This window comes from Corvus hawaiiensis, chromosome 4 (assembly GCF_020740725.1).
Source record: "Corvus hawaiiensis isolate bCorHaw1 chromosome 4, bCorHaw1.pri.cur, whole genome shotgun sequence".
Taxonomy (NCBI): domain Eukaryota; kingdom Metazoa; phylum Chordata; class Aves; order Passeriformes; family Corvidae; genus Corvus; species Corvus hawaiiensis.
In genome coordinates, this window is record NC_063216.1 from 51656820 (window position 1) to 51683326 (window position 26507).

Sequence of the window (26507 nt, forward strand, 5' to 3'; positions counted from 1 at the left end):
GTTTGAAATGCTGTCTCAAAATTATGGTTTCTCTTTAGACACTACAAAAATAAACACTTAAGAAGTTACTTGTCACAGTTCTAAAGAGTGCAGTGAAAAAGGGATTCCCCTTGAACTGGCACTGGGAAAAATTCTAGAGAAAACATTTGTACAGAATATGAAACTGAAATGCTTTTGTATTTATATTATTGAATGACACCAATATTAAATTTCCATTACTGCATTCTCTTACAGGTAAAGAAAATCTGAGGATGCATTAACTGTATTTGTACTTCTGCCACACCAGTTACAGAGAGACTTTATACTGAGATCACATGACAAAGTAAAAAAAAAATCTGATAATGTTTGAAAGTTTACTGAAAAGCTTCCTTTTCAGTACAACTGTTTTCCTGTACAGTATTTATCATTTTTCCCCCTAAAAATTAGCAATACCATAATAAAATTGGCATACATCCAAATGTCGTGATCAATGCTTCCAAGACCTGTCAGTACTATCGGTTTTACATGCAAAACATTTAATAATATATTTTACATTCATTAGAATGAATGCCTAGCTGAGGTGGCCTCCTAGGTGATTATCTTGAATTATTAACTCATTCTAGTGAGTCATTAATTCACAGAAAATGACCAGCTGCTCTGAAGACATCACTGAATTTACAGGTTTATGTCAGATACAGAAAATGTACGCTTACAGGGTACTAAGGAAGTTTGCTAAATATTAGTAGACATCATAAAAGAATCATTTGGCAATAAAATATATTGTCAGATATTTCATTAAAAGCATAAGCTGTGCATGACAGATCTAATTACATGAATTCTGCAGCTAACAACAGCACACATCACAAAACTGGTATGTATTCTAACCGTGTTTCCCAAATGATGAATTGACTAACACCACAAGCAAGGATCACAGTGTGTAACCTAAGAAAAAAATGGACCCATGGCTAAACCTACACTGACCCCAGACACAGATCCAAACACAGGCTCTCTTATGATGTTTGTGAAGCACAGGCAAGGGTCAACAGTACGGTTAAAAGCCCCAAAACTAAACCAACCAACAAAAACCCCAACCCATGGGTCTGAATAAAATCCCTCTATTATGATGATGCCAGGGTACTCAAGTTTGGAAGTTTTGTCCTTTCTGACAACATTCAACTTAGGAAGCATGTAAATACTCTATTTGCTATGGCAGAATGTATCAGACTAAGGAGAAAGCTCTAGGAGCTACATAAAACAATCACATTAATATAAAATCTCTATATGTGAGCAAGAAATCCCAGATACGGAGATATCCTAATCTTTGTGAAATGTGACCATGTTAAATTTTCACAATTTCAAAATTCTTTAAAATTTATTTCCCAAGATAACAATGGAAACATTTAGACTCAATACATTTTTACATCCATAACTTGATCGATGTGATTGCTATTACTTATTGATATTAGTTTTCCTAATTAACTGGTCTATATTTTTAGCTGCTAGCTTATTAAACAATAGTAAAATGTCAGGAACTTCAAAATGCATTGAGAAAAATACAGAAAGACTAGTAGTGACCCATTGGGTAAGTAGGTGGCTATTATTAGAAATATCACTTAAAAATGCTACTTAAAACATGTGGATGATTCATCTGTTTAAAACCATGTAACGATCAATGTTGTAAGCTAACTCTACAGTCAACTTCCAAAACTGAATGTATTATGGACTCCACTAATCTGTTTTTATCTTTCATATTGCAATTTCAAACTAAAATTCAATATCCAATTAAACCCCTTTATTTATATGCAAGCTACTTAAATTCCTTAATACAATTTTATTCTTTACATGTTGACTCAAACATTAGATTTAATTCCACTGCAATTGAAACAAAGTATGTTTGCAGCTAAAGGATTTGATCTTAAAATGGACAAAATGTATGACATGAAGTGAATTAGTTATTGAAGATAATTGCTGTGAAGTGTTCAGGACTTGGACATGAACCACCTAGTATCTGTATCCACAGTGAAGGCAGGTGGATGGGGAGAAAGAAGTGAAGGAAAAGTTCTGCACTTTCTAGTGCAGATGGCTAGATGACAAAATACAGTTGGTACATCATGAGAAAGCTCTGAGTAGAGAACTACCACACAATGATTTGAACCACCAACATATAAAGTTGCTGTTGGAAAGGCATCTGTAATTCTAAGCTGTATCTTCCTCTGAAAAAGGAAATACATTACACTGTTAAGATAACACATGGAATATCGTCTTCCAGCCTGACCAAATTAACTCCTCTGAATTTTGTTTCTGATTTAAAAGTGCTAATTTTGACTCAGGTATATCATTCAACGTTGCACAATGTGTCTTGGCTCATGCTAAAAACACACGGAATAGTCCGGTTTTGAGAAAGATTACTCAAACTGCAGCAGGTGCAGTGGAAGACCATTAGGATGACGAAGAGAACAGAGTCTGTTTTGCAAAACTGAGACAGACAACAATATTTAGACTAAGAAAAAAATATGAGTGGTTTTATATAAGCATCAGAAGCATAAATACTACAAGAAGTTAATTAAACTAGATAACAGTACTGGCACAAGAAGAATTTGCATCCATTAGGTAGGAACAGACTTAAGAGTGAAAATGTGAAATTTTCTGGCCATGAGAAAAATGAAGAAATACCTTATTGAAATAACATTCTACAAGAGTAGCAACAGCAAACACAGCTTTACATGTTTATCTTTTATAGCCTATGATCCTGTTGTGCTGCCCATGACAGAGGACTAAATGTGACCTGAGGGAAATTGTTTTTCTGTACTCCCTTATTTTTTTTCCTACCGAAATGACAGCTGAAATAATTAAATTCTGTAACCAAAAATCTAAATATATATATATCTGCTACCAAAAATAACAGTGTAAATATACCCCAAGTAAAAGAAACATTGAAATACAAAGAGACTTTGAAGAGATTGCCAAATTATTTCAGATTTGCAAAATTAACACCACAGATTAATCCTTGTATTGGAAGAGAAGCTCAGTACAGGAAATAGGGGTTAGACAGTGTGCCCTATTTGATGCCTAGGAATGCACTGGGTATTGAACTTCACGCACATTTGTACGCATGGTGAAAATTATTCCTATCACCTGCATCCATAGCAAGAAGAGGGCAGTTTCCTGAACTACGACAGAGAAGGCAAATTAGAGGTTTGATAGTAGCTGACAAAACATGAAATGATTTTTCACATTAAGCACCAGACCACTAAGTTATCAAAACCAAGCTTTCCTTGAGGGAAGAGGTAAAAGTTTATCAGTAGTCTCACTACATCTTTGGGCTTTTAATTCCAACGAATATCACAAGGCTATTTTCTTTGGAAATATGGCCCCATTTAAGTCAGTGTTGGACAAATACACAACCTAGGAAAATAAAAACCATAAGCTATCAAGAACTGAAAAATTCTTCTTTTTGATCTAAGAAATGGTAACATCAGAACATGAGTGCAGAACGTAGACTGTGTACAGAGATTACTGAATGGACTCAGTTTATAATTTTCCACTCTACACAGCCTCCTCTGATTTTATAAGATTTGTTTTATAGCAAATATTAGCTGGTCAACAGTGTCAGTGAAGATATATGGACTCAGAAGTCTAAGTAAAAAAATAGTTAAGTGAATACAGCTTATTTGAGAGCAAGGTTTTGTTTCTTCTCTTAAAGAAGCCCTCTGAAGATTACATTAGGAAAACATCACTCTGAAACAATTAAGATAAAAACTAGAATGGTTCCAAGTTAAATGCCTAAACAACATATACTCTCAATTTCATTATACTAAACAAATCTTCCAATAACACTTCACTTAGCAAGCCCCTGCAGGGAATCTTTTTCAATCAGTCTGCTCTGCAAAATACTACTGGTATAGTAACCACAGCAATTTCACAAAGGCTGGTAAACTGCACAGTGCGCATCCACCTTCAGAGCTGCTATCCAAACCTATAAAATCCATAAGAAAGAAAGAAATGCAGATAACCATGTAGCTTACACGTTCCAGTAAATTCCCTCTTTCTTAAACACTAAGCAACACTGCCTTGAGGGCTGTAGGCAAGCATGTATGGCAACAAGTAGACCGAGAAACAAAGAAAGAGTTGTTTCTATCATTGTGAGAACAAGATACACCTATTAAACCGCAATCTGCATAAGCTCTGGTGCATACTGATCACCGTGGCATATCCTAAGAATGAAAAGAACTTCAATGTGACCTATATTCTATGTCTTCTTAGAGCCTGGGAAGCACCCTTGAATCTAATTTTAAAAGCTACCATGTGAAACCAGTTAGGGTAGGATGCACTAAGTGAATCACTTTTGAAGGCCTCTCCTGTAACAAGCTACAGAGATGAAATAGCTTTACAGATTTACTGCCTAATAAAAGGAAAGGGAAAGTTTGAAAAATATGAAGAAACCATGAATCATCATTTTCCAGTGAAGATGTGACTTGAAATTTTAGTTATATCATACTATTGTACTACATATATTTTTTATTTTTGGGTTGTATTCTCATCACATGTTCTGTTACAACTGCATTATTAAAACTCCACAGACTAGGTGCCAATTTAACTGCTTTACTATCTGATCTTGCCCAAAGAAAACACAATTATTTGAACACTATTATACTTTAACATCAGCACTATAATAAATGGAACTGTAATACAACAGTGGAATCATGGGAAGCTGTCAAGACGAAGGTGATCAAGTCCTTTGTATTAAATTGTGTATATTATATTTGAGAAAAATCTGTGGCTTTGTTGAATTTACCACCATCACATACACAATCCCTGCTGCCCTTTGAATTAATCCTGCGGGACAAATTTAGTTTTTACTGTAAAAGCTATTAAATGAAGTGTGTGTAATGATTTTCTTACATTTTAAATTGCTCTTTTAATTAATTTATTTCCTCAGCATACTTTACTTTCTACTGAAGTGACATTACTGAGTGTCTCAAATGTTTTTTACACTACAGGGGAAGAAAAAAAGAAAAGTAATAGATACAAGAAATAACACCCCACTGTGGGAAGTAGAGGGGAAAAAATGTCACAGGTTGTAGCAGGACTGGGGAGAGGTTAAGAGCCTTCACTGCTTCAAAAACACAATTTAAAAAGGAACTGACATGTGGCAATACAGCTTCTATATTGTAACATCATGACTTGGTCTCTCTTGACTTGCAGGGTTCCTGGAGAAGCATGTTACAGGGATTAAATCCCTTTGAATGTTAATGTGTTCCTCTTTTGAACCACAAAGAATATTAATCCTACTCCCCTCATCTACCAACAGCTGCACTGTTTTTTCCTACTTGACAGAGCGGAACCAGATATCATGGCATGATTGACCTGAATGTAAATATTGCTGTTTGGTTTTGAACTGCTGGCTTTTTGCAGAAATTTAACAAACCAAGCATCAGCTTACCTGCAGCACAATTAAGTGTTCAGGCACCTAGCAATCTCTTTCTAAACAATGACATCAGAAAAATTGTAAAACTAATTTATTATCCCATTAAGAAAATGAACACACTTTATGATCCCCTTGAACACTGAGAGTGCCCAGTATAGGAAATCAAACTGAAATGTGTCCAGAGAAAGGGCATACGTGTGTGTACACAAATACACATGCATATGTAACAACACAATTATGGAAAAGTGAGTCAAAGACAACAGTTCAGTTCAGCCATGACTCCACCATAGACATCTAGAGTCATACACAAAAACTTTAAGAATTCATCTCAACCCTACACATAACTCTCATTCAGCTACTTCATAGTTTGTGAAAGGACTGATTCTAACAAAAGCTAGATAACATAAGACAAGAATATGCATGATGACCCTAAAAAAATCCACTAAATTTCCATTAATCAAAATAAATATTTTCACACATTTGAAGAGTCTTCAGTCAGATGAACTGCCAGAGTGTTTCTCATTCAGATTTAAACATACAACTGACTGATAAGCTAATATGAAACCTGGTCTTTATACAATTCTTTAAGAGTCCCCAACTTCAAAGCTAGGAAACAAATACTGTACTTACTATTCTGAATTTTCACATACATTTTGGCTACCTCTGTTCTTGGAACTGTTTAGAAATATCAACACTTCGGAGGCAGGTTATATATAAACTAATAAACTACACAGTTTATGTTCAGAAAACAGATTATGGTGATTAATGGAAGTCCCCAATCAATGAAAAAATTCTTAGAAGGCCATCCTTCTGACACCGGACTACGATTTTGAAGCCTTCGGCATAAATTATTATTTACACTTCATGCACACTGGGCTGATGCAGTTTTCAAAAATCACAGTACTATCAAAAACATCTAACAATGTTATGCTTCATTTATTCAGTAGTTCAAAAGCAGTTCAATCTGTTAGACAGTGTACATACAGAAAAGAGCAAGAATTTCCATATACACTACATATATGTTACTGGCCAAGGAACTTAAAATTACACTTGCAATCCATTTTCAGAATAAAGATGCTTAACAAGAATCTACCATTCCCATATTTATTATAGGAACTATAAGAACAGAGAGTTACCAATATTAACATATTTTAAGAAGAAAGCTATTTTAAGAAAGAATATGACTGCATTTAGGATTCTATCTATTCTAAAATATATTTATGCATATGTATTTCTTTCAATCCATGTTGGATATTTTGGCAGAGAAAAAACTCTTGAATAACTTGCATTTTCCAATGCGGTACCATTAACTCCCAGGAAAATAAGGGTAACGGTCTGCTACATGGACAGAGGCTCTTTGTGGTGGATTTATAATCTGAGCTAGAATGCTGCATGAAGACAGTTATGGAGCATTTGCCATGTAGTAACTTGCTAGCTGGACATCCAAGTACACCCCACACAAACCAGGTAATTATGGAAATAGAGATGTGGTAAGAAAATTGTAATCTGGGAAAAGAAAAGCATGCCAGACATGAAAGATGGTTTCTGTAAGAATTCAAGTGTTTAAATATACCTGGTTGGGTAGAAGAGATATTTTTCAGATTACATGAAAAAGTTGGAATCCAAAAAGTTAGCATCTAGTTCTACTACAATAAACTGTTTTAGTACTGAGAACACATTTAGTTCTTTATGGCTGACAAAAGTGAACTGCATCCTAAGCCCTTGCTTTCTAGGAATTAAAATACATCAGATAGAGAAGAATTATGAACTTGGGAAACAGGGTTTGTAAGATTAGATGGGAGGGCTTTGTCTAGACTCTGGAGCAAGGAAAAAATAAAGTAGACTTCATTCCAGCTGTGTGTGTGTCTGAAAATACTGGAACTAATCTCTATTAACACAAATTATACAATCTCTAGTCTGGTAAACTGAACTTAGAAGTGAACATAGATGAAATAAGTACCAGTCTTATTGCATTTCACACAAGTCTGACAATTCAGAAACGATGTTAAGACAAAGAATTGTGTAAAGCACGTGTAGAAGTTAAAAATCATGTTGTTTATTCAGCTATCTTTCATGTAAAAGCAAAGACCAATTTCCATGTACTTTCAATTCAAGTAAAGAGGGGGTGGAAAGGTGAGAAGAGAAAGAAAACTTCTTCACATAGATTAACACTGACCCATTCAATCAGTTAAGGAGCAGCTTGGAACAGCTCCTGAGGCTAAAGCAGCTCCCTTCCCAGTTTTGTTTGGCCAGATGGAAAATGAACACATTTCAGGATTTCAAGCAGTGCTTTGGCTTGGAATCCAATGTGTTACTCCACTTTTAGGTTTAAAAAACCCTCAAAACTTATTTGCTTATTTCAGATAGTAGTTGATTAAAATGTTTTGAGGATAACAAGATGTACCATACTGGGAAGGTTGTGGAGGGCAGTCAGATAAGGGAGGGTGTCCTGAACAAAAAGAGGAAACAGTAAAATGAAAGGAATTTCAGAATCTCTTGAACCTGCCCCTCCATGGGAGCCCTTCCCCTTCACCCCGTAATTTCTATAGAGCTTTTACAGAGCTGAATTATTTCATCACCTTATAAATGTTGAATCAAAATATGGAAATATGATGGCTTTTTTCAGATTAAATTCTAGCTGTTTCTTTGTACCAATGCTTCTCTTTACCACCTCTTAATCGAATGAATTTTTCTCTCTTTCATCTTATACTCATTTATCTGTTAGCCTTTAAACTTCAGTATTACTCAAGCACATTACAATGATAAAGATATTACACTGTCTTCCAATGGACACCATCAGAAATTCTGTATGTGATCCAGGTACATCTTATTACTCAAAATATGCTACTACTTCTTCCAGCATTTGAGGCTAATGCCATCATATGAATTAATACAACAGAAATGTAACAGATGCTTTCACTAAACTTAAGCGATTCAATCCTATGCTCTCTTTGTTGAAGGCCTCTGGTTCAGTCACCCTTTGTCATCTTTTCTGCCACAGACCTGCATCAGATATTTATTAAAATAAATACTAATAGTTTTAAATTAGTATGCACTGCAAGAAGTACTCTTTGAAAACTTGGAGAACTGCAGAGTAATACAGGAGCACTGGAGGACTAAAACCCTATGGTTAAAAAACTACTTAAGAAATTAATTTGCTTTGTTCTTTACTTATCAGGGTCACCAAGAGAGGCTGTAATACAATAAAATAGCATGCACTGTTGATAGGACACTGCTTTATCCTCAAGGGAATTTCTTTTGCAGTTGTCCTCCGAGTTTAATCTTACTGCTGCGGCATCCCTTACTCTTCTTACTAGCCCAGAACCAGCGTAAAGCTGAATAAGCTATCAATGGAAAGATTTAAAAAGCAGACCATAAACTGAAATTATGCACTAAGAGAAAGAACACTGAAGTGTACATCCTGTTTCACATTTTTCAATATTGACAGATTTTTACATTACGCCATCTATTTAGTGAAATAATGCTCAGTGAAATGCCAGTTGTAAGCAGAAGTCAGAGGCAATTTACAACTCATATAAGGTTTCCTTCCAGACAGAGAAGAAAGCAACAGCAGAAGAGCTTAGATTTGTATTGAGAAGACTAAGATTTTTAAGCCTTTCTAGTTCTGTAATGGCTATAGAAGCTAAAAATATCCTTTCTTACCCCATCTGTCCTAGATTTCCTTTGTGCTACCAAATCATTTGTTTAGTTTTGATTCAGAGATTAAGACCATGTTTTTTCTCAGGTATAAAATTGGAAAATATTTACTCAAGGAGAAGATTTCAACTTACCTGATGAAGATCGCTACCCAAAACATATTCCTGGAAGTAACCTGGTGCAGCAGATGATGCTCTAATTGCTTGCCACAGCTTATATTGACAGCCTCCAATATAATGGGACTTAACACCAGGAAAGTGGTTGTAGTTTCTAAACACAAATGCTTTCAGTGGTGTTCCTCTGTTTACAATGGTGCTTACTGCAGCTACCTAGTAAATGAGGAGGAACAAAATTAGTTATATAAGAGGATAATAACAACCATAATATGAGAACGAAAGCTTCCCAGCATATGAAATTCAATTGATATGTTAATGCACCTCTGGAATCTTACTAGGTTCATGATTTATTAACATTTTTATAATGTCTATCTAAATTTTAAAAAGTGAATGTAAAACAGAAACAAGAGACCCAAATGTGTAAAAAAAATGCTTTTTTAATCTTCAATTAATTGTTTCGCCAGCTATTCCATTTCTACAAATATCTACAATATTTAAACAAAATGCTGGTGTCAACTATGTGATTTTAAAATATTTTTCCTTTAGGAACAGTACTTCATTCTCAGAAGTCTGTAACCAGCAATACAACAATGCCATTAAATAGGAATGTCAGAACTGTCAATCAATTTCTTCCTCCAAGAAAATGATTACTTAATATTGCAACCAGAGTTATAGAATTGCAGGAACAATCTCTCTTGCACAAGAATCAAACATAAGTCTTTCAAGTTTTTTTTGTAAGGATACCAAAATGTCGGTAACAGAAATCACATATGTTCATCTAAGTGAAAAGCCAAATGGTATTTCCATTGAAAAAACCCCAACTATAATGGCAAAAAGAATGTATTTTACAGATATGATCACAAGGAGAAAGTACATATAGTTATGGGTGAGTGTTAGAATCTGCAAGACCTTTAGAGGGGATGCAGCCAGCCTGGCGGACACTGTCAGAACAACACTCTTTAGCAGCCAAGTGGGTGTTCAATTCTATCTTGTTTACTATTTTACAGAGTAGGGTGTTTTCATGAAATGTTACTCAACAGCACAGCTGATGCTGTGATATCACTGTATGCATTTTCACTCTTCAGCTACTTAATTTAAATAATTTTATTCACTGTAAATTCATCCTTATAGAAAACAAAAGTATAACTTCTGCATTACAATGCAAAAGCAAAACACTGCCTGATACGCACTCCATCATTTGATGGAGGAAAAGCTTCCTGTTTTCCTCAAAAGGATGGTTTAAGCACTAAGCACTACCAGAAGCAGTAAGGAAAATAACTTCAGAAAATTTAATAGAAAATGTATTAAATGGATGCTTTTATTTTTGGCAATACCCATGTACACTCCATGACGCAGTCTAAGTTGCAAAGGGCTCAGCACCTTCTGGAAAAATCCATCTTGCCATGAATTTTACAGCAGCAGAGCATATAACTGCATGTTTTTTCTTGAATTTGCTGTGCCTTGTAAAGAGTGCCACCACTGACAGCACTATAAAGCAATTACTGGGAACAGCTAGTTTCAACTCTATTTATATTCACATTTTATTACTGAAGAACATGGAAGGAAGCCAAAGATCCCGGTTCAAAGATAACTTTCAAGTCAACATAGGATAGCTTCTCTCTCAGAAAGCAACATACCACACCAGCCTTTTCATATCCTTGTTTTAGACATGGACTAGGAATGCAGTCAGTAAGGCACATGTTACTAAATTTAGAAAAATGTGAATATCTTCCATTTAACAGTAAAGCATTGAATATAGTGCTATGACACCAAAACACCTGTTAATTACAGATTGTTCTGAAATACATCCTATTATATTTCTCTTCTTTCTTCACACCCTATCCTTCACCAAAAATAAAATACCCATGCTTTCTCATCTTTCATTCTCGTGCTGCTGCTGTATGTAACACCCTTCCCATGACTTGGTGTCTTTTCTATCATACAGGAAGAGAAGAGATCTTGGGGCCTAAGAATGTGACCAGAGAAAACCAGGTACTCCACATAAAGTGAGAAGAAACCCTGTCCTCTCACAACACAGTAACACAGATCACAGCTGACATGACAGGATCTCCAAACACTAGAATTCTTACATGAAAAACACAAGCTTTGCACAACGCCAAAATGCTGACCCAGTATTTCTATGCTTACAAGTTTTTTAACATCTCTGCAATACATTCCAACTAGAAGTAGTACAATTATGAGAAATCGCTGCAGAAATTTAAGAATCTAATTTTTATCCTTTAAAAGCATGGGTTATCACACATGGAAGCCTGAAGAGCACTTCAACGTTCATGCTGTCTATACAATATTCTTCTAGGTATAGAATTTACTCAGAACTCTTAAAAATACTTGTGAAATACACAACTAATATTTACCTTAGAAAACTGTACTTACCTTTGGACATTTGGACTTTCTTGCTGTTTCAATCATAAGATTTGAGCCCATTTTTTCTCTACAAAAAAATGTAAAAAATTGAAAACGCTCCATCAGTTAAGCATGAACGAGATGTACATTTTTAACATCCTTATTTCCGAGACCTTCGCATTTAAAAGACGCGAGGCTTAACAATCAGATTTCTACAATTGACTTCAATGGACTGACATTTCAAACCTTCTGGTCTGTTGGAGATAAGTCTGAGGAGTGACTGAAGAGGTCTTGATTCAAGTTACTCAGTTCACATATGTAATCATAAATCATGAGGATTACTCAACTACATAGTTACACAAAATACTTTGCTACCTTTAGGAATCAAAAAACCAACATCCTTATTAAGTGGTTCTACAGTAATGAAAAATCACTCTTCTGTAGTTACAGAAACAAAAGCTAAAGAGAGAAAGATGGCATTCCATATGATTTAGAAGAAAGTTACAACATCTACATGTAATCTTCCATAAAAGTAATCCAATATGCATTTACCATCCCTTTTTGAGGCAAAATTTTTTCACGTGAATACATTTTTATAAATCACACTAATGGTCAGCATTGTAATTTCTTATCATATCGGCATCAGGGTCAGTATTCCTGTTGCTAACCAGAAGGCAGCCCTTCTGCACAGTAGAGGAGACTGGAACAAATTACCATACTAGCCAATAATAGCACCTCACCATGTATTTCAACTTTGATTTGCTTACAATTAAGGTATAAAACTCCTGCAGAATGGGTGTTCACCCATAATGTTTCCAAAGGCTTTCCATTAAATCAGCAAGCTTTCTTCCTCCCCTAGAACACAGCCCACCCAAACACTGGTGGTACATCTGCCTTATTGTACAATGACGGTTTTCCATACTGCCACGCTTTTAAAGTAAGGCTATTCCATGTGCTGTTGTTACGAGATCATCCATCTACAGCTTGCACCCATGACAGGACGTAGTAGCACTTCCACTGTTAAAAACAACACCTTTATCGACCTACTCAGGTCAGAAAATAAAAGAAGCTTTAAAGTCAACTGCAGCAGCAGTCCTCCATGCAGACAGTAGACTGTATGTAACGCAGTACTTGTGCTCGAGGCACAAGCTCTGGCGTGCCCCAGGTCAGAGAGAGCCCAGCTGTGTTACTTCTGTGCGTCGCTGAAGCGACTTCGGCATCAGGAAAAGAGCTGCTGGCTGGGCTAGCTCGCTGGCTTCTCTGCAGAGGGAACACGGCAGGAGCCGATGGGATCGGCTCACATTAGCTCAGAGACAAAGAAGAGAGAGGCTGTTCTGGTCTGACTCCTAACAGGTTTGTTGCTAGAAGTTTCACAACCCAAACAAGCTCGGAAGGGATGGAATGCAATGGGATCCTCCCCCGAGGCTTGTCCTCAGTGTTATAGAGCGTTTGAAAACCGCGGTGAAAGGGGAAAACAACCAATGAGTTACAAGCCAGGGGCAGGATACAATTTAACAAGAACCACTGGGGGAAACGGAGAGGCGGGAGTTGTAACAGAGAACCAGTGAACAACCGAGGAACCGGGAATTTTCCCGAACCGGGGGAGGCGGCTTGGACCCCGGTGCTGCCCAGGGGGTGCAGCTTAGGCTTCTGAGCCGCCCATCAACCCACCCTCTGAGTCTGCTCTTTGGGAAACTCGATCCAGGGGAGGGGCTGGGATCGATTGGCATCACGCTGCCCCAGCCCCGCAGTGGGATGGGTCACAGCAGCATGTATGTGCAATTAGGACAATTTGCTGCTCTTCTACTGGGTATTTGTGCTTGAAGGATGGCTGTATACATGTCCTTGACAGGGAGGAAGTAAGGGAGACAGGTTCCAGTCCTATGATGGAAAACGCCTGCTGACACACTTCTTGTACCAGTAGCACTGTTTTATTTTATTTTTGCATTGATTCCAGTCTCAGAATCACCAGCCAGAAGGGGAAGAGTGCCATCTGGACTCACTAACTGATTACAGAAGGAGGCAAAGGCACACAGAACCATCAAGTAGGAATAAAAGAAATGAGACTGACAGAGGTGAGATATCAAAGACATCTGCTGATTTGCATCACTTTCATCTACTTGTGAAATGTCTGTATTTTTTCCCAGACCCTGCATGCAAAGATTAAAAAAATGCATAAGCAATATCCTCTGCTTAATTACAGGAACCATCAAACTGAATAACCATCTCATCACATCTTGTTTTTTATGAAGGCCAGAAACTGGTACTTCAGAGTAGGTACAAGAAATCCCTTAAACCACTACGCAACTTCAGACATTATGGCCTAAGAAGTAAAGTTTAATATCACCTCCACATTTATTTTAGTTCTGTTGCTAGCATTAATACTGTAATTGCATATTACATAAATGTATTTCTCTCACTGTTCAATTTTTTTATGAAGTCACAGCAGAAGTAATTCCACAGTTTATTCCCATACGTGTTAAAAAATAAAGCCTTCTAATTTTAATTTTATTGAATAGTCCCCTGTTACCAAAGAAAAGAAGAAACTGGTAATTCTCAAGATGCCTTACTATCTCAAATTACCACTTTAACTTGTTTGCTTTTGTTAATGACAAAGACTCCTAATGTGTGTTGTCTTTACATCACTGGCTACTTTTCCCCAATCTTGCAACAGAAATATTCTCTAAAATGGGATAACCAGGACTGTAAATAATATTTTAAATGAAACTGTATTGTGAATTAATATAATGGTATTATAGTATTTTCAATCCCAACTGTCACACACTGAATCATCTTGTTTGACCACAAGCATACAGATGTTTCATTGAACTGTCCATGACAACACCAAATCACTTTTGATATTAAAGTTACTTTAAATCCTGTAAGCACTTTACATTTTTCCACTCATTGGTTATTACTTTACACATAATTTCTTTTGCCATCCTATTTTTCCATTTATCTACTTTGTTTGTGTTTGTCTGTGACCTATGTCCTCTAGACATGACCTACTTAAACAACAAGTCTCTTTCACAAACATTGCTCTTTCATTGCTTCAAGTCACTAATATTGCAACACTTATTTCAATAATGCTATGAAGAACATATTGCCAACCATATGCTGGAAGAAACATTCTAATGGGCTACAGCAGTGATGCAAACACTCTGGAGAAAAAGCATTCAATGCAAAAGGCAAAACTGTAACATTTACCCTCTCCTAACTACAACAGTAGTACCACGAAACTATGACATCTTTACCAAACCTACGGGAGAGACTTTTATACCATGTGCTGGTATGGAAGGTGTCACCCATCTAGTCACTAGAGAGCAGTGTCAATTTATATTTCAATCTGCAAAACAAATACTGAAGTATTATTACTTGTATTCCCAAACACATGCATTATCCACTTTCCTACCAAAAGAGAACGTGTAATTTTTATCTAACGCTCCATACAGTGACTGATTGCTTCTCAAGACTATAAATTCCCAACATGAGATTTTAGCTAGCTTGTGAAAACCCCTAGCTGCTCACCAAATTTCTCCAGTTCTTAAGACAGCATGCAAGAAGAAAATTGTATATGTCAACAACAGTCAAAAGAAAACAGAGAAGTTGGAACTATAAGCCAGGTTCTTAAAAATGCAATTCAATATAGCATTACATAGACTGATATGTTGTAAGTAAAATCTTCTGCATAACATAAATGATTAAAACCAGTCCTCAAACTGCAACTCAAGAAATACATAAGAGGAGTTAAAACAGACATATACAGAGCACATGAAACCAATTCCCTAAAGCACTCTGGATAAAACATCAGTTAACCAAAATTAGTTGTCATTTTCTGAAATGCATTTTATAGCATACCCCATGAACGCATGCAGCGTTAGCCTGATGAAACATCAACTTAGTTATTTTGAGCAAGAACACCTTCTGACAGAAAATACCACCACTGATACTGTGGTAGGACTAAACATGTATTACATATATCTCTACGTTGTCAATGGATTGTCTCTATTTCAAGCAAGGCTGACAAGTTACCATTTAAACTACAAAAACGCACACAGCACAGGTACAGCTTTTAAATTCAAAAAAGAACAAAAAGCAGTTTCCCCATGCTATGACAATGTTAGACCTGACCTTCAATATTGCTATAAAGATATAACCTTACAATTTCCCTCTAAGCTCTAGGCCACCACACCACAGCGAAGCCTCAGCGAATCCCTTCAACAAAATGCTGTGCAGGCACAGGATCTCCCTTCAACATCGCAGGTCACCAAGAAGTCATTTGTTGATCAGCACATTTAATTTTTAATTCACTCTATGGATAATGTATTAATTGCCTGCTTTTGTCTATTGCACAGGAGTAGAGCTCTTTACCTCCCTCATGTGCTACATGTAGTTGCAAAAAACAATAGTATTTTAATTAAAGGCATGCAAAATACTTTCACATGAGGTTATTGGGATTTTCATAAGACTTCTTTTAATTGGTGGGAAAGGAAATGAGAGAAGACAGAAAAATCTAATTTCTAAAAAAAGACTTTCAGATATCTGAGAAGAAAAGTTAATTGTATTAATTTGATAAACGTATTTATTTCTGAAAATATGCAAGAGCACAGAGAAGAAGTGCCTAGAAGTTCTCTCCATCAAAGAAGTAAGATGCTTAAAATTCAGACAGCACTGGTATTCCCACTATCATGTCATGAAAAACTCTTTTAATTCCATAAACCACAGTAATCGCATTCCCAAAGGAACTTGTTATTACTTATCAGAAGGAATCTTTTACCATTTTACGTTTGCTCTCAGAAAAGATTCTTCCGGTTCTTTTGGTGACAGGGTCAACTTACACTGGGTGGGAAACTATGACACTAGTTTGCTAAAAATTACAAACAATTGAACTATCGATACAAACACAGATGAATAAAACTAAGAAATAAAACCTGTAATACAGTAATTCTTTCTAGTGGCTTTTCCCAAATAGCCATTAATGCATGTGAATATACCTCACAGGCAACTCTGACACTGTGGATAATTTTTCATTGCAACCCTTACAGCTCATTTCCCTTTCAAAGCAAGTGGCAATGGACAAAGCCCTTCAATATAGCAGCAAACATTAAAAATCCCTACTGCAGCACATTATTTCATATCTCACCAATCTCCTTTAGGAAAAAAGGCACAGCAGGTGGCTAGTAAAATTTGTAGCAGATCTGTAATGAATCAGATCAAGCAGACCTGGCAAGCATACAGGAATATAATCAGAAATCACTGCAGTAAAGCTTACTTTATTCCCCAGAAACCTAACTCATTACATTAAAAGCTTTCAATGTTTTGGTAAATATGAAAACAGCTATTTCAAAAGAATGAGAGTATATGTTAATCCTTTCTAGTTGTTTTAAGAATCTGCACACCAGTAAAGCAATAACAAAACCAAATGCACTCAGACATTGCACTAATTACTTTTCACCTGATCATCTTTTACTTACTTGAGCATTTTTTCCCATATATCACTGTCATAAAAGGCGTGGTTCCAGCCCATTTTGACTGTTCCAACAATGACATTCTGCTTAAAAACATCTGATCCTAATTTATGATACAGTTCTTCACAATCATCCAGGGGGATATGGAACAACCCCAGCATAAAAGCTAATATAGCTCCTGAAAAAAACAAATATTTTGCAATGTAAAATGTATCCTGGAGTAAGATTGCAAAAATGGATTATCAGTTAACATAGCTCATAGGTTAGCAGAATATCTGTCTTGAAACAGGAAGACCAATTGACATTTATATAACTAAATTCCTGCTCAGACATGACAAACTATGTTTTAAAAGAATATATACAAGATAGAAAAAGTCTATTTTCAAAAACAGAAATATAAGAAGTTGAAAAATTACATTATTTCATTTTGCAGATTACAACAAGTATATGGCAGAAAGCAAATGAAATCCTTTACTACTTTACTTGCAAAGAGAAACAAATAAGATAAATCCATGCTGTGGTATTAAAAAATTATTTGGAGCATTATTTGCTACTTTTCAAATTCTTAAGCTGGTAGAGAAATATTCTAGAAAAATTCTGTAAAAATAAAGGAGATTTCAGTAGTTTGGATTACATTTGGTTGCAACCATTTATAATTAGTTGCATACATGCTGCCATCTAGTGTGTGCCTAACAAAAATTATGACCTACCCTTGCAGGAACAAAATAACAGCATTCAAAAAGCACTGCTGCTAAATACCACTAAAAGGACTGTGGAAAAATAAAATTAATGAATTACCACAATTCTTAGATATATTAAACCAAAAGGAACACACATAACCTTTAAATCTAGTTGTGCCATACTATGAAAATGTGTAATTAAGCATTAGTAATAACTAGGACACATGATTTTTTCAATCTGAAAATAAATGCCATAGGATTGAATAAAACTAATTTTAAAAGGTGCCAATTCTTGAAATAGAGTAAGAATATAATGCATGTGCAGAAAAAACTGCATGCAGGAAGTTACAGGTGGCCTTAAAAGAAACATGACTTCCAAGCCCTCTTTCACTCTCACAATCCCCACCCCCGTGATAGCTGAGCATCAGTGGACTGATGGTCCCAGTTTCTTAAAAGGCAGCACACAGCCTTAAGGCAACCTGGGCCTACTTGACACAAAGTTTCATCAAGAGAAACTTTCTCAAGTGCCAAATCATCGGATGCCTGTATTCAACAGACTTAACAGGTAGCAGCAGAGAAACACTGTTTTCCCAGGTCATGCAAATCCTCTGCCACATTCTCTTCCTCGAAACTCTCCAGCACCAGTTCTACAAGATCACACATTTGCTATTTTGGTGAGCAGATTCAAAGTATGCAGGGCCTATTACAGCATCATTGCAATGATCTTTCTCTGTGACTGCCTGTATTTACACCCTCTGACCCCCAGCGAAGAGAAGTACAGGGAAGATAACTACAAAGACAGTAATGCTGAATTCACAGCAAGGATATTTATAAACTTCAAAGGCAAAACAGCTGAACAGTAGTATGAAATACAAAAAGTGCAGCAGAAAAGAGAAGTGCAGTGCACAAGAGGCATCCTTCCTATCATTAAATCCACCACTCTTGTAAATCACAATTCATTCAGCTGCAAGACTATCAGTATAGGTACTGTCAATACAAACAGAACTGCCAGCAGTGCTGGCAGACATGCACAACCTCACCCAGCCATGTCTTTTCATTTATTATTGCAAGCTGGACAACTGCAGACAAAAGCTTAATTGTGTAAAAAAAATTTAAAAGAATATGCCAAGTACTTACTAGCAGTCATACATCCCAAAATTTAAGGAAGAATTAAAAACAAAGTTAGTTCTAGTGATGGTAGTGGGACTAAATTAAGAACACTAGGCCTCTCTGTCCAAGAGGCCTCTCTATCTACCTTTATTATCCTTAAAGATGACACTGGAGAAGTGTTTAGCAGGGAAACCATCTTCCAAACAACCAACCACTTACTGCTAAATTAACTAACAAAGGACTTACTTGGAAGACTATTAAAAATGTAAAGCAGGGAATTACATTGTGCCTACAAACAAATTCTGTCTAGGAGACCTAAACATTCTCGTCCACTACTTTGAGTCTATTAAGCAAATCTCTTGGAACACACTTTACTCATGGTAATCTGTGTTTAATATAATTTCTGAATTAAACTGTATAGAATATAAGTATAGCAAAAAATTGAAGAATGTGGGCTTCTAAAGGAAGCTGAGCTAGTGAACCACAGCATACCTCCTATGGTAGAAAACATAATTCTGCTGCTACTGGTGTAACATAATTTCTGAAGGAGATTACTGTCTTTTAAGGAGAAGCTTACGCTTTGGAATTTCCTACTTTCTAGGGAGGAGTAACTTATCAGTGAGTCACAAGAGTAATTAAGTCTGGGAGGGACCTGTAGACATTATCTAGTCCAACCTCCTGTCCCAACAGGTATAATTAGAAAAGGTTACTCAGGACTTGTTCAGCCAAATTTTGAGTATCTCCATGGATGGAGATTATACAGCTTGTGCAGGCAACTCCTTCCAGTATTTGACCATCCCCACAAGAAAAAGCATGATCCCATATCTAATTATAACCTCCCATACTCCAGCTTGTCTGTTGGCTTTTTTCCTGTCACTGTGCACCTTCAAAATGAGTCTAGATCCATCTTCTCTTTATTTTCCCATTAGCTGAACCAGGATAAAGGCCTACTCTTAGCCTTCTCTTCTCAAGGCCAAATAAACCCAGTTTTTGCACTCTCTCCTTTACATGTCATGAGCTCCAGTCCCCTGACTGACTACTTGGCTTTCTGCCAGACCTATCCAGTATGTACAAAAACAGACCCAAAAGATTAAGGGTTTATAGAGGAGCCCATAACAAGACACTTGTGGCCAAACAGAGACCCTTTAAATTGCTGGGTACGTTCTTGTCCATGCAAACCAATGTAGTCAGCTTTCTTTGCTCTAGAGTACACTGATGATTCACATCCAACTTGTTCCAAACAAGACCAGGTCCTTTTCTGCAAAGCTGGTTTCTAGCCCGTCAGCCCACCTCAGATGGAGGGCTTCATATTTGGCTTCACTGAACCTGCCAAGCCATTTCTCCAGCCTGTACAGGCCAATATGAACAGAGGGCACCACAGCACTGACCACTTCCTCTAATTTAGATCATTCAAGATCTTGCTACAGGCACATGCTGTCCTTCTGGCAGGTAATTAATACAGATGAAACATTGCTGTTACCTTAATAAAGGAAGCATGACTGACCTAGCACCAATTTCTGAGGGATATTACCTTAGTAGTCTGTAAAGCTCCATAAATATCTAAGATAAATGTTTCTGTGCGCAAGTTGAAGATTTCACGTAAATTCAAAAAATGACAAATCAGTTTGCGGCCAAAAGTTCATCATGAACTGCCCAAAGTTCTTACTCAGAAGCAAAAAGAAAGACTAGAAATCACAACTGTATTTTCATAGCTTACACTCTTAAGTCAGAAACTGCAAAATCTACATTTATTCTCAGATGTTCTTTTACTATATTGATAGCAAAACTCCACCTTGTGGCTTAATAATTACCTGTGCTTACACCACAGATGTAGTCAAAAAGTTGATGAACCGGCTTTCCAGTTAATTCTTCTAGTTTCCGTAGAGTCTGAAGTGCAACTAAACCCCTGAAACACAAAAATCCCCTTCACATACAATGGCAGTCTTATCTCACATAGTTCTAATAATTTTTCAATCACCTTGGCTTCATTATAGCTCATTATAATTTAATAACTGCAACAGTAAGAATCCTGAATATTTCAGGAAATAAAAGAGCAGCAGAACACAGTTAAAATAGAATGATGAATATTGAATATAAATGACATACTCAGGCATACGAAAAATAGTATTAAACAGCTATAGCCATACTGTTTTATAGCAAAGACTGAGGGGTGATCAACTTCGGTGGATGTAGACTCAGGATAGATTTTAGCTGCATCCCCACCACACAGCACTTAAATTTTGGTCTTAACAAGGCTATATAATGCCCCCTGGGGCATAGTATTTTCCAGTGGGGCGTTTGCTTGGCCTCAATTTAATGTGTCTGAAATAATGGGAGAGATGCATTAGAGACCATTAGATTTGTGCTTCTCTAGCATGAAACAGTATCTGGCATGCAGCAGTGTGAACTGTGTTGGGATAGAGCAAGATGACTGCGCATGGCAAAATGAGCACCAAAACAAACACCATTCAAGCAGAAATGCATACAAAAACAATACCCATCACTTGGATAGTCAAATGTAACAGAAATGCAACTCATAAATTGCCTCTTTGGGTATTTCTCTATCAAAGAGAGAATGAAATTTTATTTCCAGTTACAGTATGAAAAAGGCTACAAGCATATAAAACCCCAGAAGCTTTACCTTGTTCCTCCTCCATCAATGGTGAGGACTCGAATTCCCCAACCTTTCACAGGGTCTGTATATCCAATCAGAGCTAAAGTTTCTCTAACAGCAGCCTGAAGACTTTCATCATTAGCCTGTCTCAGTCGCAACAGGCATGGGATTAATTTTTCCTATTGATAAATACAAGGATATTTTATTCTAACCATATGTTTAGACCAAAAGAATCCATTCTTAAATTTACTACTGTGGCATTTAAGTATAGAAGTAATATATTAGTTAAAATTGGAAGAAAACTTCTTTAAATCTGTATTTACCCACATCTTTCTCTAACAAGGGAAAGAATGGATGTCAGTATTATGTTGTACACACCTCACTGCTATAGTAACTACCTATCAGAATTAAGCAATCAAAATGATACATAAATCTTTTGAATAGCTAGGAAAGCTACATTTACCAGTTTAGTTTTATTGAGTTAGTATCACATCAGCCAAGCGTAGACTCGAGTATGAAGCACCAAAGTATAGGTAAAACCCCAGATTTGCTTAGTAAGTATCACACTGCTTCAAAACAAGAAATGCCTTCTAAATACACTAATATCAAAACAAAAATTAAACACAGAGCATTTTTAAATGTACTTTACCACAAAGATATACAGCATTACAATCAAAATGGGAGTAGTGAATACACTCTTTCATAATAAAGTAATTCACATATATTTATGTGAATGCCTGACCTATACCCTACCAGATGATTCATCTGGCCTGCACTCCATTCCCAAAGGGTACTTTTCCAGAAATTTCTACAATCTGTATCACACGTTTGTCGCATCTTTTGGAAAAGGCAAGAGGTTGACAAATGCAGTGATTTAGCTAGTACTTCTAGAATAGTCTACCACTCACCTCCTGCCCTCTCAATGCAGGGAAGGACGTAAGTAGGACTAGATTACATGAATTTATTTGATGGTTCTCTTGCCACCTCTCCTCGAAGAAAGCATGTAAACAAGCATAGAAAGTACTGTGCATATACAGATCAACTGTACAGCACATTCTCATCTGGTCAACTGCCACAGAGGACACAATGTACGACCTTTATCTACCACTGGAAAAAACTATACTACCTATCCACATGACCATGTCGTATGCTTCTAAATTAAACACTGCAATCTTAAGAGCCTTTAGCTAAACTCCCAGTAGTTTGCATATGAATCTGCTTGAATCAGCTACAAAGTTATAAAAAGAGACACTCAAATTATAATCTTTACAAACAGGAAATATGACTAGTCCACAAAAGCACAGAATGAGGTTTTATGTTATTCTCTATCAATCATCTGTCTGATTTTTTTTTAATCTAAGCATAAAAACTATTTGCACCTTAATTGCAACTCCTCTGCTCTCTGGAAATTCTAGAAGATGATAGGTCAGTTCTTCAACCCTGTTGATGCAGACTCTTGGATTCGTGGATCTCCGTAGGGCTTGAACTAAAGCTCGAGTCCTGTTATCAATACTCACTCTTGCAATGATCTAAAGAAGACAAACAGACAACATAAAACTACTCTAAGAAATGTGTAAAATTTGTCAAGACTAATTTCAACGTGTTATTTTAAGATTTCTCAGAAGTAATGAACAGCATGTTGTACTAGAGATCTCCTACAGTTTCCAAGTAAGCACTGCTTAAACCGCCAACAAAAACCTTTTGATTCTTTGTTTACTAGAAAACTAAAATAAAGGCAGCTCACAACAAGAATACACCAAACAAACATGTCAGTATGTATTCAGATGAATTTTCAGGCAACTTTCTAGTATTTAAACATTAACAAAATATGAACTGTAAAATTACTATAACTACAAAAAAAAAGCACAACTAGATCTGACTGTATTTATGGACTCTGTGTATATATGAACTAAATATATGTACCTACAACACACACAGAGGTGTGTGTATATATATATGCACACACACTTTATATATAAACTTACATAAACATATCCATACTTACATAAAACATTTAATACTTATACACAGGTGTATCTATTCCTACTCCTAAGTACATGTATGTATTTGTAAGTTTACATATAGTATGCACATATGTATAAAATATATATAGTTTTACATATTTATTTATTTATCCAACTACACAGAATGAATAAGAGAACAGTTTGGGTTGGAAGATGCCTTAAAGATCATCTAGTTCCAACCTCCCTGCTGTGGGCAGGGACAACACATATATACTTATATGGAAGTACAAGTACTTCGATATAAGTAAAAGTATGTGTACATATGTATGTAAGTATATACACAGGTATATACTTATTTATGTAAGTAAAAGTGTGTGCATATCTATGCTTACATATAGGTATATACACTAGTGTAGCATATATATACACTTGTATAAAATAAACATAGAAATAATACGTAAAGTAACACTAAACAAAGCCTTGCCTTTTCTCTCTGAAGAGACAGATGCTTTTCCCGCTCTTCTGCAGTCTTGGCCTCATCACTCTTCTCAGACACTTCTTGTTCTTGCTGTTTACTCTTTTCTGGTGAAACAACTTTTGTATCAGATCTTAACTTTGGAACCAGCCCACCAATATAGCTGTCTACAAAAGCTTGTACGCTGTTACTGGGATACGAAAGAAAGTTTGCAATACTTTTTTTAGTGGAAACTGGGAGAGCAGTATTTGTCTTTTCAGCACCCAGAGCCTCTGCTTCAGGAGCTAAAGTACCTGCAGAATCCACTCTCTTTTCTTTGCTTGTTACAGTATTTGCTGATGAATCAAGCTTATTCCTCTCTTCAGAGTCCTGTAATGAAGCATTCCTTTTTCTTTCTTGTTCCATAACAGAATTATGAAAGTAAGAGTTGATATGATCAGCTACAAAGTTGTAAGTCTCTCCAAAATTTGTAGAAAAGTAGCTTATATGAAAAAGGTGATTTTTAGTAGGTGCTGAAACTTCTGGAGTATCTTGACAAGTGCCGCTTGAACTTACTAACACAGATTCCAAGTTTTCACTTGCACAAGTGGATTTCTTTGCAGCTGGGCCTCTGTTGCAATCGTCCTGAGTTCTGACATCTGTGACTTGTTTATCATTTTCTAGATTTGCGTTGATGTTACTCGCATCTGCACTGCTTTTATTTGCTTTACCCAAAGTACCTGAGTGGGACTTTAATCGAGCTATCCGTGACACCAGTTCACTGTGAGTGCCAGACACTGCCTTTGAAACAGACTCTATAGTATTCTTAATTCGTGACATGCGAATGCTCACCCTTGTAAGTCCTTTAGAAGAAGAAGTTAAAAGTTTGGAAACTCTATAGTATAAAAACTCATGGCTATAAATGTACTTGTTATACCAAAACGTTCTGCTTCTGGCCCACTTACACCAAGGCTCGCTTGTATGAAAAACTCTCAGGTGTGCAGCATGATTTATCCTCCAGCAGGCTTTAGGTCTACAGAAACACAGGTATTTGTTTCTTTGCTTCCACCAAAGATTTTTTGGGTTAATCAAAAGGAACAAATATGCGTCCAAGGATAAATGAACTGTCATTACTTATAAATAATTGCACCTTTTCTGTGTTGCTTTCTATTTCATTCCAAAAGATATACGTCAATAAATAAGTCCTGTAATGTAGTGTTGCCTGAAAAAAAACAAACAAACAAACAAAAACCAACAATGGAAACCCCAAAACAGAAACAAGTTAAACTAAAATCACGGAGGTGTTTAAAACAGATGAAGCTTATGTATCCTTTTGGTAAAGACAGATAAACATTCAAATCAAGTCAAATAATCTCATGAGCGTATCTACTGCTCAGGACACTTGGTAGCATTACCCCAACATTTCAACATGCTACTCCCAAAAGGCCAATTTAAGCTCATCTTGAGAAATATGTGACTCTTCTCAAAAGCACTTAGTGGCATATAGAAAGTTGATTGCTGTTTCTTCAGCAAACTATCTTGTGCAGACACAGCGTTTCAAATGTCATTATATTACCACCCTTTTGCAGAATTCCTCACAGGGAAGAAGTGACACCAATACTCAGAGCAAAGTTCAACGAAACGTGCCCATCCTAAGAGCCAAGGGCAGTATATAATCCTTACTCTGCAAAAAAAGATGCAACTGGTGGAGCAGCGTTTTACACAGCACACCAGAGCCGTGCTGATACCGCAGGCGCAAATCTATTATTTGCTAAAAAAGCAAGCCTAGGCTTCTCCAGCGCCTGTGACAAATGCCGCAGGCACGCTGGCCAACTCCTGCGCAGGCCGGCTCCGCAGTGACAGCAGAGCTGACACCACCGCTGGCAGCGCCATCGTTACTTACAGTCTCCTCTGCCTGCGCTGCGCCTGTCCCGCTGGGTGAGCGCCGGGCTGCGGGCTCCACGGCCGGGCCGGGCTATATAGGCGCGGGGGCGCCTCCTGCCCGGGGAGCAGGCGCGGGCGCTGTTCCTGCCTTGCGCCATTTCCCAGAAACGCTGCCGAGAGCGGCCGCGTAAACAAGCACCGAGTCCCGGCCCCGCTGTCCCCGACCCACCTCCCGTTACGCGAACGAGCCCCGCGTGCCCTGCACGCGCTCTTCGTGCCCTCCCCCGTCCTCATATTCCCCCACGAGCCGGTGGCGACGCGGCCCGTCCTGGCGGCGGTACCTGCTGGACAGTCGCTCCCGCCTCCCCCCTCTCCCCAGGCCGCCACCGAGCGCCAGGCAGCGGCCGCGCCCTCACGAGCGGTGCCGCCCCGGCGGAGCGGGCGGGGGGCGGCGGGACCCGGCACGACAACACCCGCGGCGCGCGGCAGCGGCACTGCGCCTGCGCACGCCCCGCGCGCCGGAAACAGCTGGGGCGCGCGACAGCGCCCCACGGGCCGCCGCCGGGGGCGGACGAGGGGGAGAGCGGGGTGACGCGAGACGGTCGCGCGACGGCTCGGGGGGCGGGGCGGGGTCATGGCCGGGGCGGGGCGGGGCTGCTGCGCCTGCGCGCGGGTGGCGACGTGCGGCGCGGCACGCGAGAGTGGCGGGGCGGTGCCTCCCCGGCCTCCTTGGGCGCTGCGGAGGTTGCCGAGGGCGGAGGGCTTGGAATGGACAGTGCAGGTTATCCG

General features: G+C 37.7%; 1 protein-coding gene across 2 annotated transcripts in view; it reads right to left on the minus strand.

Moving 5' to 3' along the window:
- The window catches only part of PNPLA8 (patatin like phospholipase domain containing 8), a 38252-nt gene extending 12047 nt beyond the window's left edge, over positions 1 to 26205 (minus strand). Inside the window, exons 1-8 of one of the 2 annotated variants that reach the window (XM_048300116.1) lie at positions 26060 to 26205; positions 23865 to 25056; positions 22796 to 22945; positions 21444 to 21595; positions 20614 to 20708; positions 17019 to 17190; positions 11575 to 11632; positions 9199 to 9393 (exon numbers count right to left, since the gene is read on the minus strand). In XM_048300116.1, the coding sequence (XP_048156073.1) occupies positions 9199 to 9393; positions 11575 to 11632; positions 17019 to 17190; positions 20614 to 20708; positions 21444 to 21595; positions 22796 to 22945; positions 23865 to 24965 (1923 nt within the window). In that variant the 5' untranslated portion in view covers positions 24966 to 25056; positions 26060 to 26205. Of the gene's footprint in view, positions 1 to 9198; positions 9394 to 11574; positions 11633 to 17018; positions 17191 to 20613; positions 20709 to 21443; positions 21596 to 22795; positions 22946 to 23864; positions 25057 to 25737; positions 25890 to 26059 lie in introns of those variants that run through there. The other variant, XM_048300117.1, reaches the window with a different exon arrangement.
- Positions 26206 to 26507: the final 302 nt, after the last annotated feature.